This window comes from Carica papaya, chromosome 7, assembly GCF_054855325.1.
Source record: "Carica papaya isolate Zhongbai chromosome 7, ASM5485532v1, whole genome shotgun sequence".
NCBI lineage: Eukaryota > Viridiplantae > Streptophyta > Magnoliopsida > Brassicales > Caricaceae > Carica > Carica papaya.
The window spans coordinates 21,580,582-21,600,197 of record NC_142315.1 but is presented as its reverse complement, the minus strand read 5'-3'; the positions used below and the strand labels follow the sequence as shown (position 1 = coordinate 21,600,197).

Genomic DNA, 19,616 nt, shown 5'->3' with positions numbered 1-19,616 from the left:
CTCCTCCGGTGCGAGTCACGATTTGGTATTTTGCTTCGGTCAACCTGTAGAGAAAAAGACGGTGGTCACAGTGGTGTAAAAATTACATCGAACGTGAATCAGGAAGGGCCTCATCGGAGGCAAAAATCGAGAAAACTCGCAACGACATCATTGGGCTTCGGCACCATTTTTCGGCCAATTGGCTGGTGGTTTGACTCCGATTTGACCACAGAGAGGTTCAGCATCAAAATTTGAGCCAATGGGAGAAATTTTACCTCGTTTGGCAGCTAGAAAGTGCTCCGGTGCGGCGGCAGGTGGTGGCGGTCGGTTCCTCCAGTGGCTGGGCTGTCTTCTCCGGTGAGGGCTCTGGCGGCTAGGGTTTGGGGTTGGGTGTGGCTGAGATTATTTATAACATTCTTCTTTTAATCTGAACCGTCCATCATGGTTTAATCTGGACCGTCCGATCGCGATTAAATTAGAAATGAATCTGGACCGTCCCCATGCGTGCAATTTGGGCTGTCTGCGCGTGCGTTTGATCTGTGTTGTCCGTGCATGCGGGAACGGATCTCAGTCGTCCGATCGTACGCACGCAGATCGCCCACATGGCCCATTCTGCGTGGCCTTCCCGCTTTAGCGTCTCTGCCACGCAGCATGTCCTGGTTGGCTAGAGCTGCTGACCGGGCTGCTGACGTGGCACAATTTTTCTAAATTGCGCTTTGACCTCTGGTTTCTGATTTTCTTTCAAAAACACCAACAAAATCCGAATTTTCACCATTTTTTCCCAAAATTATTTTCAATTAAACCCCAATAATAATTTTACCCATTTTTATCATTATTATTATTTTTATTTCCATTAAATTAAATTAAACTAAATTAAAACCATATATTATTTCTTAAATAAATCAATTAAAAAAATTAAAATAAAATAAAATTATAATAATTCCAATAATAATAATAAAAATAAAATTAGGGTGTTACAACTCTCCCTACCTTAAAGAAATTTGGTCCCCCAAATTTGCCTCTTACTCCTGGTCGAACAAATGGGGATACTGGACTCTAAAGTCTGATTCTAGCTCCCAGGTAGCCTCCCTTGGCGTGTGATTCTGCCACACGACCTTTACAAATGATATTTTCTGGTTGTGGAGTATTCTGCTCTTTCGGTCCGTGATACCGACTGGTACTTCCTCATAAGACAAGTCCTCTTGGAGTGGAAACGGTTCATAAGCCAAGACATGAGAGGGGTCCGGGTTGTACTTACGTAACATGGACACACGAAACACATTATGGACCTTGAAGAGCTCTAGAGGCAGTGTTAGTCTATAGGCGGCAGTACCAATCCTGTCCAAGACTTCAAATGGTCCAATAAATAGGGGAATGGGATATTTTTTCTTGACTGTGACCTTGTTCAATCCTCTGTAATCAATACATAGTCTCAACGTTCCATATCCCTTCCTTGCAAAAGTGACTCCGGCACCCCAAGGAGACACACTGTGTCTAATAAAACCACTGTCTTGCAATTCAGTGATCTGTTTGCTCAGCTCTTCTATCTCAATGCGGCTCATGCGGTAAGGAGCAACCGAAATGGGATAGGTGTCTGGTTGTAGGTCTATAGTGAACTCAACTTCCCTGTCCACTGGCAGTCCGGGTAGTTCGTCCGGAAACACATCTGGAAAGTCTCGGACTACCGGAGTCTCTTGGATTTAAATTTTCTTCTTGGGCTTGCCTAGTTAGAGAAAATAGCAAGGTTAAAGTACTTGAAAATTAAGAAAACTTGCCATCAAGGAATAAGTACCAAATGATTTTATTAATTTGTAAATGGCTCCTCATTAGGAGGATTAAATACGACCTTCTTGTTAAAGCAATCTATGGTGGTGTGATACGCCGCTAGCCAATCCATCCCTAAAATTATATCAAAATTCCCTGTGTCTAACCCTATTAGGTCTACACTCAGTTTTCTATTTACTATCTCCACGGCACAAGCTCTGTAGACAACTTCTCCTAATAGTGTTTCACCCATAACAGTAGACACAAATAATATTGAATCAAGTTTATTAGGTGATACATTAAGTTTGGATGTAAAAACATGTGAAACAAATGAATGCGATGCACCAGTATCAAATAAAACATGAGCAATATGGTTACAGATAGTGTACATACCCTGTACCACGTCCGGGTCGGCATCGGCATCCTGCTGTGTGAGGTTGTAAACCTTGCCCTGAAGAGGAGGTCTTCCTTAGTTCTGGTTCCTCGAGAACTCTCTCGCATAGTGCTGGGCACTACCACATATGCGACAGGTGTTGTTGAGGCGATAGCATGGTCGGTCCCTGTGATCCCTGCCGCAGTGCTGACAGATCTTGCCATGTGCTGCCCTTGGAGCCTAAGGGGGAGCCTGGATCGCCGGTCTGGGCCTCTTATTTTATTGGACAAGCGCAGTAGGTGCTGGTCTGCGGGGTGGAGCTGAGGGTTTGTGACTCCCTGCTGACTGATGAAGGGTGTTGAAACTCCTCTCCACGATCTGCGCCTTTGCCAGAACGGCTGAATATGTCTTAAGCTCTAGTACCAATATGTGTTATTTGATCTCTAGGCAGAGACTCCACTGAAACCTCCTAACCTTCCTGCCCTCATCTATTAATGTCTCAGGGAAGTATCAGCCCAGCTCTAGGAACTTACGAGCATATTCCGATACCGTCATGTTTTCCTGGACCAGTTGGACAAACTCCATCTCCTTTAGATGTCGGATGTGCTCGGGGAGGTACTCCGCATGAAAGGCTACTAAGAACTGCTCCCAAGTGACTGGTGTAGGCAGGGTGGTCTGCTTGAGCTCCCACCAACGACCTGCTTCTCCCACCAGCATGTAGGAAGCAAGGGTAACCCTCTGCTGGGGAACCACTCCCAAGGTCTTGAAAGCCTTCTCTGTCTCCGCCAACCAGTACTGGGCATCTTCAAAAGAGGACTCCCCTGCAAAAGTGGAAGAGTTTCTTTTGTGCTCATTATTGGTTTACGTATTTGTGTATGATTGGATAATTGAGACTAAGAAAAATGAGAAAAAGGTTATGTGACTTGATAAATAGATAATGTGGACAGTCTGACTAGATATCCTGGGAGATGGTGGACGGACTGGGTCCGTAGGGAACCCTACCGGGAACGTGGTCTCTCATATCGGACGGGGTATGGAGATCTTATGTGTTTTGGCGCCCATGCTGAATGGGGTATGGGGACGGCCCGTTTCACCCTCATACTGAACAAGGTATTGAGGTTTATGGTTTTGGCGTCCATATCGGACGGGGTATGGGGACAACCCTGGAATCAGGTTATTAATGTTAATGGTTCACGTGTAGCGGGGACCCCCTATGGATCCCCATGGATACTAGTAGGCTGATGAAAGAGAAAATCTGTTGTCTGATTATTGAAGTGCAAAAGTATAACATGTGTTATGTTACAAAGTGTATATGATTTTATGATGGTTATAATGTTATTGTTTCTATATGATATTTTCACGAATCTCACCCAGGTAAGTGGACAGTAAAGGTTTTTATTATTAATAAATGAGTTTGTTATAAATTATGCTTCATTGGTCGTTTTTGTTTTCTACCAACCTTTACTTCTATGGCAATGAGATAGTGTGATGTCTTTACTGGGCTAGTGTAGCTCATTCCTTACTTAACCATTTCATATCAGGAAGACGTGGTTCCCGAGCTCGTTCCGCAGGAAGACGGCGAGTTAAACGCCTAAAAACTTTATAGTTTTATTTTTATTTTTTATTTCGAGTATTTCTTCTAATTAGCTTATTCTTTCATACGTTGAATACGTTTATGGTTATTGTATAAGGGACGTTAATCAGAATTTTTATTTCGCTTTCGCATTTAAAATTTTTAATACATACATTTTCATTTAAATTTTCGGGGTCGTTATAGTTGGTATCAGAGCCGCGTTCCTCGGACTCATCCCTTACACAATAATGCTTAGAGAAATACCCACCGATAAATCGTTACTCAACTCTTCCGTGTGAAATGTAAGTGTAAAGAAATGAGGAGAGGAAGACCCCCACTAAGCCGAGCAGCCCAGGATGATTCGCTTCGGAAAGATGTGGACAGAATATTTAAGATGCTGGAAAGAATCATGGCCGCCCAGCAAGGTCGAAAGGAGAGAAGAGAGTTACCCGAACCTCCCCCACTACCACGGGTTGAGCCACCGCTACAGCAAGCGGATCCTGAGCCACCTTGGCACGAGCCTGCTCCACCACAGTACCACCCCGCACCACCACCGCAGTATGAACTAGTGCCCCAGCCACCGTACTGCCCGGCACCGCCACAGTACAATCCGGTGCTCCCACCATATCAGCAGGTGCCACCACAGGGCCCCCCAGTCTATCCCCAACTGGGCCAGTCCCTCTTCCACGGGATCCAACTCCTTCCTTGATTGACCCAGGCTACATAGAGAGGTACAGGAGACTGAACCCTTCCACTTTTACAGGGGGATCATCTTTTGAAGATGCCTAGTACTGGTTGGCGGAGACTGAGAGAGCTTTCAAGGCCTTGGGAGTGGTTCCCGAGCAGAGAGCTACCCTTGCTTTCTACATGCTGGTAGGGGAAGCAGGTCGTTGGTGGGAGCTCAAGCAGGCCACCCTGCCTACACCAGCCATCTTGGAGCAGTTCTTAGCGGCCTTCCATGCGAAGTATCTCCCTGAGCACATCCGATACCTGAAGGAGATGGAGTTTGTTCAGTTGGTCCAGGGAAACATGACGGTATCGGAATATGCTAGTAAGTTCCTAGAGCTGGGCCGATACTCCCCAGAGACATTGATGGATGAAGGCAGGAAGGCTAGGAGATTCCAGTGGGGCCTCCGCCCAGAAATCAAGCAACACTTATTGGTACTGGAGCTCAAGACATACTCAGCCGTTCTAGCAAAGGCACAGATTGTGGAGAGAAGTTTCAACACCCGTCCTCAGTCAGCAGGAAATCACCGACCCTTAGCTCTACCCCGCAGACCAGCACCCACTGCGTCGGTCCAACCAAATAAGAGGCCCAGACTAGCGATCCAGGCCCCTCCTCAAGCTCTAGGGGCAGCATGTGGAAAGATCTGCCAGCACTGTGGCAGGGATCACGGGGACCAACTATGCTACCGCCTCAACAACACCTGTCGCATATGTGGCAGTGCCCAGCACTATGCGAGAGAGTGCCCGAGGAACCAGAACCAAGGAAGACCTCCTTTCAGGGCAGGGTTTACAACCTTACCCAGCAGGATGTCGACGCCGACACGGACGTGGTACAGGGTATGTACACTATCTGTGACCATATTGCTCATGTTTTATTTGACATTGGTGCATCGCATTCATTTGTTTCACATGTTTTTGCTTCCAAACTTAATGTATCACCTGATAAACTTGATTCATTGTTGTTTGTGTCTACTGCTGGGAGTGAAACACTATTAGGGGAAGTTATCTATAGGGCTTGTGCCGTAGAGATAGCAAATAGGAAACTGAGTGTAGACCTGATAGGGTTAGACACGGAAATTTTTATGTAATCTTAGGAATGGATTGATTAGCGACGCATCACGCCACCATAGATTGCTTTAACAAGAAGGTTGTATTTAATCCTCCCAATGAGGAGCCATTTACAAATTAATAAAATTATTTAGTACTTATTCCTTGATGGTAAGTTTTCTTAATTTTTTTTGTACCTTAATCTTGCTATTTTCTCTAACTAGGCAAGCCCAAGAGGGAAATTTATATCCAAGAGATTTCGGTAGTCCGAGACTTTCCAGATGTGTTTCCAGACAAACTACCCGGACTGCCAGTGGACAGGGAAGTCGAGTTCACTATAGACTTACAGCCAGGCACCCAGCCCATTTCGGTTGCTCCTTACCGCATGAGCCGCATTGAGATGGAAGAGCTGAGGAAACAGATCACTAAATTGCAAGACAGTTGTTTTATTAGACACAGTGTGTCCCCTTGGGATGCCGGAGTCAGTTTTGCAAGGAAGAGAGATGAAACGTTGAGACTGTGTATTAATTACAGATGATTGAACAATGTTACAATCAAGAACAAATATCCCCTTCCCAGAATTGATGACCTCTTCGATCAGCTGCATGGTCCACAGGTCTTCTCTAAAATAGACATGCGATCAGGTTACCATCAGGTGAAGATAAAAACAGAAGACATCCCCAAGACAGCATTTCGAACTAGGTACGAATACTTTGAGTTCCTTGTCATGCCATTTGGACTAACCAACGCACCGGCAATCTTTATGGATCTGATGAAAAGAGTCTTCAGAGAGTTCTTGGATCAATTTATTATCGTGTTCATCGATGACATCTTAGTCTACTCAAAAAGCAGAGAAGAACATGCTCACCATCTTGCCCAAGTTTTGTAGGTCCTCATAAACAAGAAGTTACATGCAAAATTGAGTAAGTGTGGATTCTGGCTTGAGCAGATTGCCTTCCTAGGACACATCATATCGAAAGAAGGAGTATCAGTGAATCCCGAAAAGGTTGAAACGGTATTTGGCTAGGAGAAGTTGACATCAGTTAAGAAAATCCAGAGTTTCCTAGGGATGGTAGGTTATTACCACAGGTTTGTTGAAGGATTCTCCAGCCTAGTAGTTCCTCTAACCCGACTCACAAAGAAGAATGCCAAATTTGAGTGGAATGAAGACTGCGAAAGAAGTTTTTCAGAATTAAAGAAGTGGCTAACTACTGCACCCGTACTGGCTTTACCGAGTGGATCGGGGGGATATATAGTTTATAGTGATGCCTCCTATCTAGGCCTGGGTTGTGTCCTGATGCAGCATGGAAAGGTCATAGCATATGAGTCTAGGCAGTTAAAGAATCATGAGAAGAATTATCCCACCAACGACTTGGAGCTTGCCGCGATCATATACGCCTTGAAAACCTGTACAGAGAGACCTTTCAGATCTATATTGATCATATGAGTTTGAAATACATATTCACTCAGAAGGATCTCAACATGCGTCAGAGAATGCGGATGGAACTCTTTAAGGACTATGATTGTGATATCTTATACCATCTGGGTAAGAGCAACGTGGTAGCAGATGCTCTTAGCAGGAAAAGTGCAGGTATCTTAGCCCATTTGATGGTTTCAGAATGCAGGCAAATTAGGGCCACACAACAGGTTCGACTCCAGGACTTGAGGAGAGCCACATGTTTGGGCCGCCTGACAGTCCAGCCCAAGTTAATCCAGAGAATAAGGGAAGCCCAGTCAGTCGACCCCGCCCTGGTAGCCCGCAAGAAGGATGCAGAACAGGTAGTGAGCTTAGAATTCTGAATATCTGCTGATGGATTACTCCGTTTCCAAGACAGGGTGTGTGTCCCAGATGACAGTGAGTTAAAGAGAGACATCATGACAGAGTCCCATAGCTCGAAGTTTGCCATGCATCCAGGAAGCACCAAAATGTATCAAGGCATGCGATCCCGATTTTGGTGGAATAGGTGAAGAGAGACATAGCCGACTTTGTATCCAAGTGCTTGGTATGTCAGCAGGTCAAGGCAAAGCATCAGCGCCCAGGGGGGCTACTTCAGCCGTTACCGATTCCGGAGTGGAAGTGGAAACACATCACCATGGACTTCGTAACGGGATTACCCAAGGCACGTTCAGGACATGACACCATCTGGGTAATCGTTGACCGGCTTACCAAATCTTCCAACTTCTTGGCCATCAGAATGAACGACCCCTTGGACAAGTTGGCAAGAATGTATATCCGAAAAATAGTCAGATTGTACGGAGTTCCAGTAACAATAGTATCTGACAGGGACCCCAGGTTCACTTTTCGGTTTTTGAGTAGCTTTCAGCAAGCTATGGGAACAAAGCTGTCTCTCAGTACTGCCTTCCATCCTCAAACTGATGGACAATCAGAAAGGATAATTCGTACACTTGAAGATATGCTCCGAGCATGTGTCCTTGACTCCGGGGGTCATTGGGACGACCATCTACCCCTGATAGAGTTTGTCTACAACAACAGCTACCAAGCAAGCATCGGCATGGCTCCATATGAGGCGTTACATGGGCGCTTGTGCAGATCACCAATTTGTTGGGAAGAAGTGGGCGATAGAAGATTGTTCTGCCCGGAGTTGGTAGAGGAGACCACGTCTAAAATAGTTAAAATCAGAAAGAACATTCAGATGGCTCAGAGCAGGCAAAAGAGTTATGCGGACACCCGAAGGAGAGATCTAGCGTTTGAGAAAGGCGACCGGGTGTTCCTTAAGGTCACTCTTTTCAAGGGAATTAGTAGGTTCGGCAGGAGAGAAAAATTGAACCCCTTATTTATTGGACCTTTTGAAATCTTAGACAGGATTGGTACTGCTGCCTACAGACTAACACTGCCTTCAGAGCTCTCCAAGGTCCACAATATATTCCACGTATCCATGCTACGTAAGTACAACCCGGATCCCTCTCATGTCTTGGCTCATGAACCGCTTTCACTCCAAGAGGATTTATCTTACGAAGAAGTACCATTCGGTATCACGGACCGAAAGAGCAGGATACTCCGCAACCAGGAAATATCATTTGTGAAGGTTGTGTGGCAGAACCACACGTCAAGGGAGGCTAACTGGGAGCTAGAATCAGACTTTAGAGCCTAGTATCCCCATTTGTTCGACCAAGAGCGAGAGGCAAATTTAGGGGACCAAATTTCTTTAAGGGGGGGGAGAGTTGTAACACCCCAAAAATAAATTTTTTATTTTTGAGCATTGGAATCTTTATTTTATTTTATTTTATTTTTATTTTAATGGTTAATTTATTTTGTAATAATTATGCGGTTAACTTAATTTAATTTAGTTTAATAGAAATAAAAATAATAATAATGATAAAATATGGTAAAATTATTTTTGGGATTTAATTGAAATTGATTTTGAGAAAAAAGGGTAAAATTTTAGATTCTTGGGATGTTTTTGAAAAGAAAATCAGAAATCGGGGGTCAAAACGTAATTTAAGAAAGTTGTACCAAGTCAGCAGCCCAGTCAGCAGCCCCGGCCAACCAGAACACGCCACGTGGCAAGGAAGCTGACGCAGGAGACTACGTGGACAGAGCCATGTGAGCGATCCGCGTGCACGCGATTGAACGGTCCAGATCTCACGCGTGCAGACGGTCCTGATCTCACGCGTGCGAACGGCCCAGATTGAATCACGCACGGACGGCCCAGATCTCATCGCGATGGACGACACAGATTTATTTCCATTTTAATCGTGATCGGACGTCCCATATTAAATCGTAATGGATGGCTGAGATTAAAAATGCAAGGTTATAAATTACCTCACCCACACCCGACCCCAAACCCTAGCCGCCAGTGCCCTCACCGGAGAAGAAGAACCAGTCGCCGGAGGAGCCAACCGTCGCCACTGCACCGGAGGGTTTTTTGACCACCAAACGAGGTAAATTTTCTCTTCTTGGCTCGTTTTTTGATGCTGAATTCGCTTATGGCTAAATCGGAGCCAAACCACCAGTCAATTGGCCGAAAAATACCACCGAAGTCCAGCGGCGCCGCCGCGGCTTCTATCGGTTTTGGCCTCCGATGAGGCCCTTTTTGGTTCTCGTTTGATGCAATTTTTACACCACTGTGATCACCGTCCTTTTCTCTACAGGTTGACCGGAGCAAAACATCAAACCGCGACTCATGCCGGAGAAGCCGCAGCACCCGAGAGCTCCGCCGCCGGTAAGTCTCGATTTTTCGTGATATTTTGGCCCACTGAGGGCCCTAGGGTTGTTTTATCGCAGGAACCAATGCAAATTTGGCCAAATTCGATCGAAAACGGCCAACCAGGGACGGATCGCCGCCGCAGGCGGTGATGCCGTCATCGGAGCACGACGGAGTTGTCGTGCCAGAATTCTGATATTGGCCGAAAAGAGGCCCTGGGTCTGATTTGGGGCTTTTTGGGACACGTGCAGGTACCGGTAGTGCGTTTCAGTTCTCCAGAAAAAATTCAGAGAATTTAGGGACAGCCCGTAGGCGCACCGTAGAGTCGATTTCAGACCCCGAAATAAGTAAGGATCTCTCACCCTATTTTCTATCACGGTATTAAAGCCTAATAAATGATAAAACGGTATTTTATGACTTTATAGATATGTATAATTGATTGAGGTTGTCAATGGAGCCCGAATCTGATATATTGTCGGTCAGTTGTTGTTTGATCTATTTTTCAGTATTAAATGCAGTATGGTATTTGATGTATTTATTTTATGGTTTCGTATGCATGAATCATGGTTTCTTGTATTATGGTTTGAATTATGGTGAACCCGATATTGTGTTGTTTTGTTTTGTGCTCATTATTGGTTTACATGTTTGTGTATGATTGGATAATTAAGACAAAGAAAAATAGAAAAAAAGTTACGTGAATTGATAAATGGATAATGTGGAAAGCCTGACTAGATATCCTAGGAGATGGTGGACAGACCGGGTCCGTAGGGAACCCTACCGGAAACGTGGTCTCTCATATCGGACGGGGTATGGAAACCTTATGTGTTTTGGCGCCCATACCGGACGGGGTATGGAGACGGCCCATTTCACCCTCATACCGAACGGGGTATTGAGGTCTATGGTTTTGGCACCCATACCGGACGGGGTATAGGGACGGCCCTGGAATCAGGTTATTAATGTTAATGGTTCACGTGTAGCGGAGACCCCCTATGGATCCCTATAGATACTAGTAGGCTGGTGAAAGAAGAAATTTGGTTTCGGATTATTGAAGTGCAAAAGTATAACATGTGTTATGTTACAAAGTGTATATGATTTTATGACGGTTATAATGTTATTGTTTCTATATGATATTTTCACGAATCTTACCCAGGTAAGTGGACAGCAAAGGTTTTTATTATTAATAAATGAGTTTGTTATAAATTATGCTTCATTGGTCATTTTTGTTTTCTACCAACCTTTACTTCTGTGGCAGTGAAATAGTGTGATGTTTTTACTAGGTTAGTGTAGCTCATTCCTTATTTAACCATTTCATATCAGGAAGACGTGGTTCCCGAGCTCGTTCCGTAGGAAGACGGCGAGTTAAACGCCTAAAGACTTTATAGTTCTATTTATAGTTTTTACTTCGAGTATTTCTTTTAATTAGGTTATTCTTTTATACGTTGAATATGTTTATGGTTATTGTGTAAGGGATGTTAATCAGAATTTTTATTTCGCTTTCGCATTTAAGATTTTTAATACATACATCTTCATTTAAATTTCCGGGGCCGTTATAGGTTCCTTATGGACCCGATCCGTCCACCATCTCCCAGGATATTTAGTGAGGCTGTCGACTTATCCACTTATCAATTCACATACCTTTTCTATTCTTTTCTTAGTTTTCTGTTTCTCACATAATTATGAATATTTAAACCAGTGTCGAGCATCCAACAACGCAGGCATATCATCAGATTCACAAAATCAAGCAGTAGTGAGGTAAACAGTGATTCATGCATTCAAAACCATAAAATAAATAGATCAGACACCATAATGCCTTTAAAACTATAAAATAACTAAAACAGCAACTGACCGAAAATATATCAGATTCGGGCTCCATTAACAACCTTAATCAATTATACATATCTATTAATTCATAAAATACCGTTTTATCATTTATTAAGCTTTAATGCCGTGATAGAATATAGAATGAGAGATCCTTACTTGATTCGAAATCTAAAATTGGTTTTTCACTATGCCTACGGGCAGTCCTTAGATTCCCTAAATTTTTTTTTGAGAACTGAAACACACTTCCGGTACTTGCACATGTCCCCAAAAAAACTCCAAATCAAACCCAGGGCCTCCTTGGCCAATTTCAGAATTTCGGCATGGCGGCTCAGCCGTGCTCTAGCGAAGGCGCCGTCGCCCACGACAGCGATCCTCCTCGGGTTGGCTGTTTTTGGCTGTTTCTGGCTGAATTCAACCAAGCTAGCACCAGTTCCTGCGAGGAAACACACGTAGGGCCCTCGGTGGGCCAAAGAAATACAGAAAATCGAGACTTACCGGCGACAGAGCTCTCGGGTGCGGCGGCTCATCTGCCGCGAGTCGCGATTTGGAGTTTTGCTCTGGTCAACCTGTAGAGGAAAGGACAGTGGTCATAATGGTGTAAAAATTACATCGAATGGGAATCGGGAAGGGCCTCATCGGAGGTAAAAATTAAAAAAACCTATGGCGGCGCCGCTGGGATTCGGTGCCGTTTTTTGGCCAATTGACTGGTGGTTTGGCTCCAATTTGGCCACAGGGGAGTTCAGCATCGAAATCAGAGCCAAGGGGAGAAATTTTACCTCGTTTGGCGGCCGGAAAGTGCTCCGGTGCGGCGGTCGGTTCCTCCAGTGGCTGGGCTGTCTTCTCCGACGAGGGCTTTGGTGGCTAGGGTTTGGTGTTGGGTGTGGATGAGATTATTTATAACCTTCCCATTTTAATATGAGCCGTCCATCACGATTTAATATGGACCGTCCGATCGCGATTAAATTATAAATAAATCTGGACCATCCATCGCGATGCGATTTGGGCTGTCCGTGCGTGATTCAATATGGGTCGTCCGCATGCGTGCAATCTGGGCCGTCCGTGCGCGCGGGAACGGATCTCAGCCGTCCAATCTCACGCACGCGGATCGCCCACGTGGCCCGTTCTGCGTGGCCTTCCTGCTTCAGCGTCTCTGCCACGCGACGTGTCCTGGTTGGCCGGAGCTGCTGACCGAGCTGCTAATGTTGCTGCTGACGTGGCGCAATTTTTTTAAATTGTATTTTGACCCCTGGTTTTCGATTTTCCTTTAAAAACACCCACAGAATCCGAATTTTCACTATTTTTTTCTAAAATTATTTTTAATTAAACCCCAATAATATCCATTTTTATCATTATTATTATTTTTATTTCTATTAAATTAAATTAAACTAAATTAAAACCATATATTATTACTTAAATAAATTAATTAAAAAAATTAAAATAAAATAAAATAATAATAATTCCAGTAATAATAATAAAAATAAAATTAGGGTGTTACAATAATATTTGGTATTATAATATTAAAAATTGAAAGAAAATTGTAAAAAATATAAATAACTGTAAGTCTATAAGTGTCTTATTTATTGGATTTGTTTTAAAATATATGTATTGTAAGTAAATATCATTACATGATAAATAATCATTTTAATTAATAAATTTACAAATGTTATATTCTAATTCTTATTTAATATTATCTTAATCTCATAACACTATAAAATTTCATATAATTTACTTTAAAAACTTTTTAACTATTGAAATTATTTGATAATTTTTTGCTCATGTGTAATTTGAAAAAAATTTCAAATGTTAAACTACATCATAACTATAAAATTTTTTGTATTTTAAAATAATAAAAATTAATAAATAAATTAAAATACACATGATAAATGAAGTTATAACATTGTTGAAAGTAAAAATGATTATATAAATAAACATATTATTATAATTTATAACCCCAAACTATGAATCAAGATTATATAACTTATCTAGTAGTTGCAATAATAAAACATTCGTACTTTTTACCGATTAAATATTGTAATAAATCTTTGTTATATAATAATTATTATATTCATCGCATATTATTGTATAATACAATGAAATATGCTATAAAAAAAGACAAAAATAACATATATTTGTATAAATATTTTTCATTTCTATTCTATTTAAAGAATTATAACATGTACATATTATTAACTTGACTTTTGATTTGAAGTCATTGACATTAAAATAAAAAATTAGTAGAAGAATTGATTTTGTCCCATAAACTAAATTCAAATTTAAAATCAGTCTCTCTTTATTATTTCATACATTTGATAAATTTGTTGCATCAGTTTTTGACGAAATAAGTGAATTAATTTTAATTCTAATTTTCTCGTCTCTGCCATTGAAGCCAGCTGAGTAACTTACCGTGGTAGTGAGCTTGTCTTTGAGCATAACAGTGGAGCTAAACCAAGTTAATAAAGTTGAAGTCAAGGGCAGTGAATCAGACACATTGAATTGGTGAGTTTGTGAGGCTTTTATTGAAGGTTTTGAGAGGTGAAGAAGTTAAGATTTAACTATAATTTTTGCACTAAAAAAAGAATCAATTATTCAATTACTCAACTTAATAAATTAGATGATCTTTAAATTTTATTTTTTTGTAAGACTTAATTTTAAAAAATAATTCCTAATTCAATTTGCTCGATTACCCTTCAATAATTATAATTAAGTGTTTAAATTTTTTAAGGTTATAAATATTTAAATACATGATCATGTGAAATTAGGTGACTAATTTGTGATTATCACTTATAATAATATGCTCCAATTAAGGTCCTACTAAGCTTTATAAAATTGAAACACGACCAGTTGAAGGCTGTCTTTTCTAGCTTGATTATTTTAATTTGATATTCCAGCCATTTTAAATATATTTTATTTAATTTTTACTCAAATTCTTTATATATCTAATACATTTCACATATATGATAAAAAAAAATTATTATACGAATGTCGCCTTATAATGACATATATATAAATTTAGTTATTTTACCAAATAAGTTAATTGCAATATTAATTAAAAAAATTAAATATTAGAAATTTAATTATAACAAATGAAAAGTAAAAAAAAAAACAAACAAAACTAAAAAAGGAGTCAAAGGTCAAACACAAGATTTGCAATTAAATCTTTTCTTGGATATTTGGTTTTATTAAATATTTAATTTATTTTTATAAATGACAACTTATAAATTTTTACTTAAATATTCAAACTTATCCATGTCACCTCATATATCTCACATATATAATACAAACTATTTTAGAATGTTGAAATGTTGTTTATTGAATATAAATGTTATATATTTTCAAAATTTATTTTAATGTAATGTTATAATATCAAATGCGGAAGCGAAGTCAAAATTTGAATAACATCCCTTACACTAAAACCAAAAACGTGCTCACAAAATATAAAAGATCAAACTACCTAAAGGAGAAAATTGAAAGTAAAAGCTACGAATATGACTATGGAGTCTTTAGGCGTCCCCTTCGTCGTCCTCCTGCAGAACCGGCTCGGGAACGATGTCCTCTTGATCTGAAATGATTAAATAAGGAATGAGCTACACTAGTCCAGTAAAGACATCACAATATCTCACCGTCACGGAGGTAAAGGTGGGTAGAAAACACAAAAATACCAATAGAGCATAATTTACAACAAATCCTTTTGTATATAATAAAACCTTTACCATTCATTTACCTCGGCGAAATTCATAAAACAATATACGAAAGCAATAACATCATCATCATCATGAAATCATATATATAAACTGTATAACATAATACCTATCAAGCTTTTCGTAATTCAATCGTTACACAACATATTTTCCTCATTTACCAGCCCACTAGTATCCATGGGGATCCATAGGGGTCCCGCTACCCGTTAACACTTAACACTTGATATCATTTTTCCAGGGCCGTCCCCATACCCCGTCCGGTATGGGCGCCAAAACTATAGACCTCATTACCCCGTCTGGTATGAGGGTGAAACGGGCCATCCCCATACCCCGTCCGGTATGGGCGCCAAAACACATAAGATCTCCATACCCCGTCCGGTATGGGAGACCACAATCCCAGTAGGGTTTCCTACGGACCCGGTCCGTCCACCATCTCCCAGGATATCTAGTCAGGCTGACCACATTATACAATTATCCATTTACATAATCTATCATTCTCTTTTCCCTCAGTCAGTATCATCGATCCATATACAAACAAGCAAAACAGTAATTTATGCCAAACAGACAATATACAGCATCAATATCCCAGTCATTCAATCCATAATCAATAAAACAGTACAATATGCATATGAAACTATAAAATGAAAACATTAAACCTCATACTGCTTTTAAAACTGTAAAACATGCCAAATAACAGTTAACCGACAAACACACTAGACTCGGACTTCATTAGCGACCTTAAGCAAATTTCACACATTCGTTGATTCATGAAATACCGTTTTATCATTTATTGAGCTTTAAAACCGTGATAGGAAATAGGGTGAGGGGTCCTTACACGTTTTCGAGTCCGAACACGGCTTCACAGTGCGCTTGCAGGCTGTTCCTAATTTTCCCTGAATTTTTTCCGGGGAACTGAAACGCACTACTGGTACCTGCACGTGTTAAAAAAAATTCCAAATTAGGCCCATGGCCCCTTTCGGCCAATATCGCAACTCCGGCACGGCGGCTCCGCCGTGCTCCGGCGACGGCGCCGCCGCTTGCAGCGGCGGTTCGCCTCGGGTTGGCCGTTTTCGGCCGTTTCCGGCCGAATTCGGCCACACTCGCATTGGTTCCTGCGATAAAACAACCCTACGGCCCTCGGGGGGCCGAAAATTTACGGAAAACCGAAGCTTACCGGCGGCGGTGCTCTCGGGTGCGGCGGCTCTCCGGTGAAGTTCGTGTTTTGGTGATTCGGCTCCGATCAACCTGTAGAGAAAAGAATGGTGATCACAGTGGTATAAAAATTGCATTAAACGGAGGGCGGGAAGGGCCTCATCGGAGGCAAAAATCGAGGAGGGGCGTGGCGGCGCCGCTGGCTTTCGGCCGTGTTTTCCGGCCGTTTGGCCGGAATTTTGGCTCCGATTTGGCCACTAAGGAAATCAGCGTGGAAAAACGAGTCGGGGGTATGAAATTTACCTCGATCGGCAGTCAGAAATCTCCCCGGTGCGGCGGCGGGTGGCAGCGGCCGGCTTCTGGTTCGTCTTCTCCGGCGAGGGCAGACGGCTAGGGTTTGGGGTCTGATGTGGGGGTCTTATTTATACCCTTTGGCCTTTTGATCTCAGCCGTCCATTTTGATTTAATCTGAGCCGTCCGTTTTTGATTAAATCTGGGCCGTCCGTGCGATTAAATCTGGGCCGTCCGTGCGCGCGATTGATCTGGGCTGTCCGATCGCGCGCACGCGGATCGCCAACGTGACCCGTCCCCGGTCGACGTGGTTTTGCCACGTGGCAGGTCCTGGTTGGCCAGAACTGCTGACTGGGTCTGCTGACGTGGTTGTTGACGTGGCGCGCACGTTTTTTTTTTTTTTTTTTTTTTTTTTCTTCTTCTTCAATTTCCCCGGGCGCTACAACAATATATTTATAATTATATATTTTTTATAGTTAAATTTAAAAATATTTATTATTCATCTTAATACATTGATCCCTATTAAATATTTAGGATCCCGATTTAAATCTATTAAATTATAAGAGTAATCCATATCATTCAAACAAAGCCAAGAGTGAATAATAAAGCAATCACTTAATTAATTAACACTAATGATCCCTTAAAAAGTGCCTGGTACATGTCTTGGTCTTCTCATTCTTGAGGCTGATCTTTTTGGCTCTTCGAAGGAGAGACAATAACTCACTACCCTGCATTGAGGACAACGATCTGCTACCAAAGCTGATGCGTCCCAGCCGCGGAGAACTCGCCAACTACAACCGATCAACTCGTCAACAAAAAATTAAATAAACAATAAACTAAATCATAATACAGGAAACTATAATTTACGATTAAATATTACTTGAAAATGGAAAGGAGTTGGATGCTTTGTGAGTATTGAGAGGCCGTCACGAACAGGCAGCACTGAAACACAAGTCACGAGCAACAGGATAGCAGTCAAGACAATCTCATTGGTAAGCTTAAACTTATGATCTTATTAATCATGGAGGACATGGAATAAATTCACTGTAAATTTGATTGATGATCACCTTGGTCAAGACTAATTTTGGGTGGTGGGTTATTCTTAGCTGGAGAAGATTTGCAGTGATGATCAGTACATGTGTAGAAAACGAGTGGCACATCTTCTCCGTCAAATTCTTGTTTACTCTGTATGGTTTTTGATCTTTGCAAACTGCAATTCCTGTATCAATGATTTTCAATAAACAGAGGCATGCATATGTGCAGTTCTTGAGCTGAAACATAGGCAGATATATTTATATGCATTTTATTTTGACAAGGGTATATGCATATTACCTTAGTTCTTCACTTGGTCTCTCAACACTTGATATTGCTGATGAAGAAAATTACAAAGGAATTAGAAACAAGTAAATTTGGTCCAACTCTCACTATTTCTCTGAATTAAAAGTAAAATCTTCAAAAAGAATCCAAGAGGATGACAGTTGAAATCAAATATGAATTATGTTTAATCTTGTATGTTAAGAGTACTCTTTAAGTAAGATTTCAGGATTAAATGAGAATCAAACAGGAATTGAAGCGAACATAGATGTAATAGTAGATTAAGGAAAACGTAAATACGTCTTGACAAGTAACGACAATGATATCTGGGCAGATTCGGCCTCCACCTTAGCCTAGTTAGCGCGAGCTTGTGAGCATATTGTTCACACAATAGAAGCCTCTGTACACACAAGAAACATCAAAGCATCATGTTGAAGATGTTCTTTTTTCCTCTTTCAAGAAGGCAAACATCATTAATTATGATAATGAGCAATGTGACTAATTAGTTGAAAACCATTCGAAACTGAAACAGAAATAGGCACAAGGATACTAACTTGTTTGAAGCAATTGATTCGGAGCTCGGTCTCAGAAAATTCTTTGGTTTCAGAAATGCACTGAGTAAGATTGGCCGAGACATTTCCCAGATGATCAACAAGAGTAACCACTGCCCTGCATACATATTCTTTTGTGTTCTCCACCACCCTGCAAACCGCAAATTATACACACAACAATATCAATCAATATTTCTGTCCGCTTATTTGGTCTACCATCCTGATCTTGCCACGTCAAATGGGACAGACAAGTTTGTCATCCTGATTGCTGCCCCCATCGAGTCATTAAAAATGAACATATGCACAAAGCTCAGTAATAATAATGCAACCTACATTTTCTTGTCTCCAGCCTTGCAAAAGGTAGCCTTGCAGTAGTCAGCCGCATAATGTAGTTGAGACCGCAAATCCTTCAGCTCCTGTAATAACATGATTAACACGAAGGACATAATTAAAGGCATTATATGTAGAGAATGAAAATAATAACACAGAAATTAATGGAGACAGACTTGGAGAGACTTGCAAAATTGAAAATCTTCCTTGGACTGATCGCCGTCTGGTTCTTGGTAATCGGCTGAAGATAATTCAAAGATATGCATTCTCCTTTCGGTTTCGAGTTACAGCTCTACTTGAAGATAATATAAAGGGGGGAAGAGAGGAATGCAAAGCAATGTTAGAAAAAACAAACTGCAAAGATAGTGCAAACCCAGTTGTCTCTTCTCGGTGTGGCTCCTTCTAGTGTCTATTATGCACACATACACATATGCATATTGTGTGTGGGAAATCTGTACTATAGTGGGCAAGTGTTCTTCGCAGAGAGAGAGAGAGAGAGAGAAAGAGAGAGAGAATCTGGGCAAGAACTATGGAGGGCTGCTGATAGTATATATTGTAAATGTGAGTAATTTGAAAAAGACTAAAAGGCATTAAAAAAAAAGATTCTTTGTTAAAACTTTTCTCTCTGAGAAACCACTGGAAAGAGGAGGAAGAAGACAAAAACCAGAATGCAGTCCCGTGATTTTGTGCTTACTGCCTTTTCTCAAAAAAGTGAAGCAGTCACTAGCTGACAGGATGATCTAAGTGCCCACACATTTTTATCATCAAGACAAAGTGGACAGGATAATAGGAAGAGCACAGTTTTAATTTTGAAATCCTTAAATTTATTTA

The 19,616-nt window shown here is 41.3% G+C and overlaps 1 protein-coding gene across 3 annotated transcripts; it reads right to left on the bottom strand.

Annotated features, from left to right (window-relative positions):
• Positions 1-14,733: 14,733 nt before the first annotated feature.
• LOC110818619 (putative protein ABIL5) lies at positions 14,734-19,345 on the bottom strand. Of its 3 annotated transcripts, none has more exons than XM_088207445.1 (9): positions 18,962-19,345; positions 18,789-18,871; positions 18,459-18,606; positions 18,205-18,304; positions 17,923-17,959; positions 17,658-17,800; positions 17,471-17,532; positions 17,249-17,381; positions 14,734-15,008 (listed from the first exon to the last, which is right to left on the bottom strand). In XM_088207445.1, the coding sequence occupies exons 1-9, from the start codon at positions 19,049-19,051 to the stop codon at positions 14,950-14,952; spliced, it is 855 nt and encodes a 284-aa protein (XP_088063571.1). In that variant the 5' UTR covers positions 19,052-19,345; the 3' UTR covers positions 14,734-14,949. The 3 variants fall into 3 exon arrangements, with proteins under 3 accessions (XP_088063571.1, XP_088063570.1, XP_088063572.1); XM_088207444.1 differs by having other exon boundaries at positions 17,658-17,809; positions 18,962-19,338; XM_088207446.1 differs by having other exon boundaries at positions 17,658-17,809; positions 18,976-19,338.
• Between the last annotated feature and the right edge of the window lie 271 nt (positions 19,346-19,616).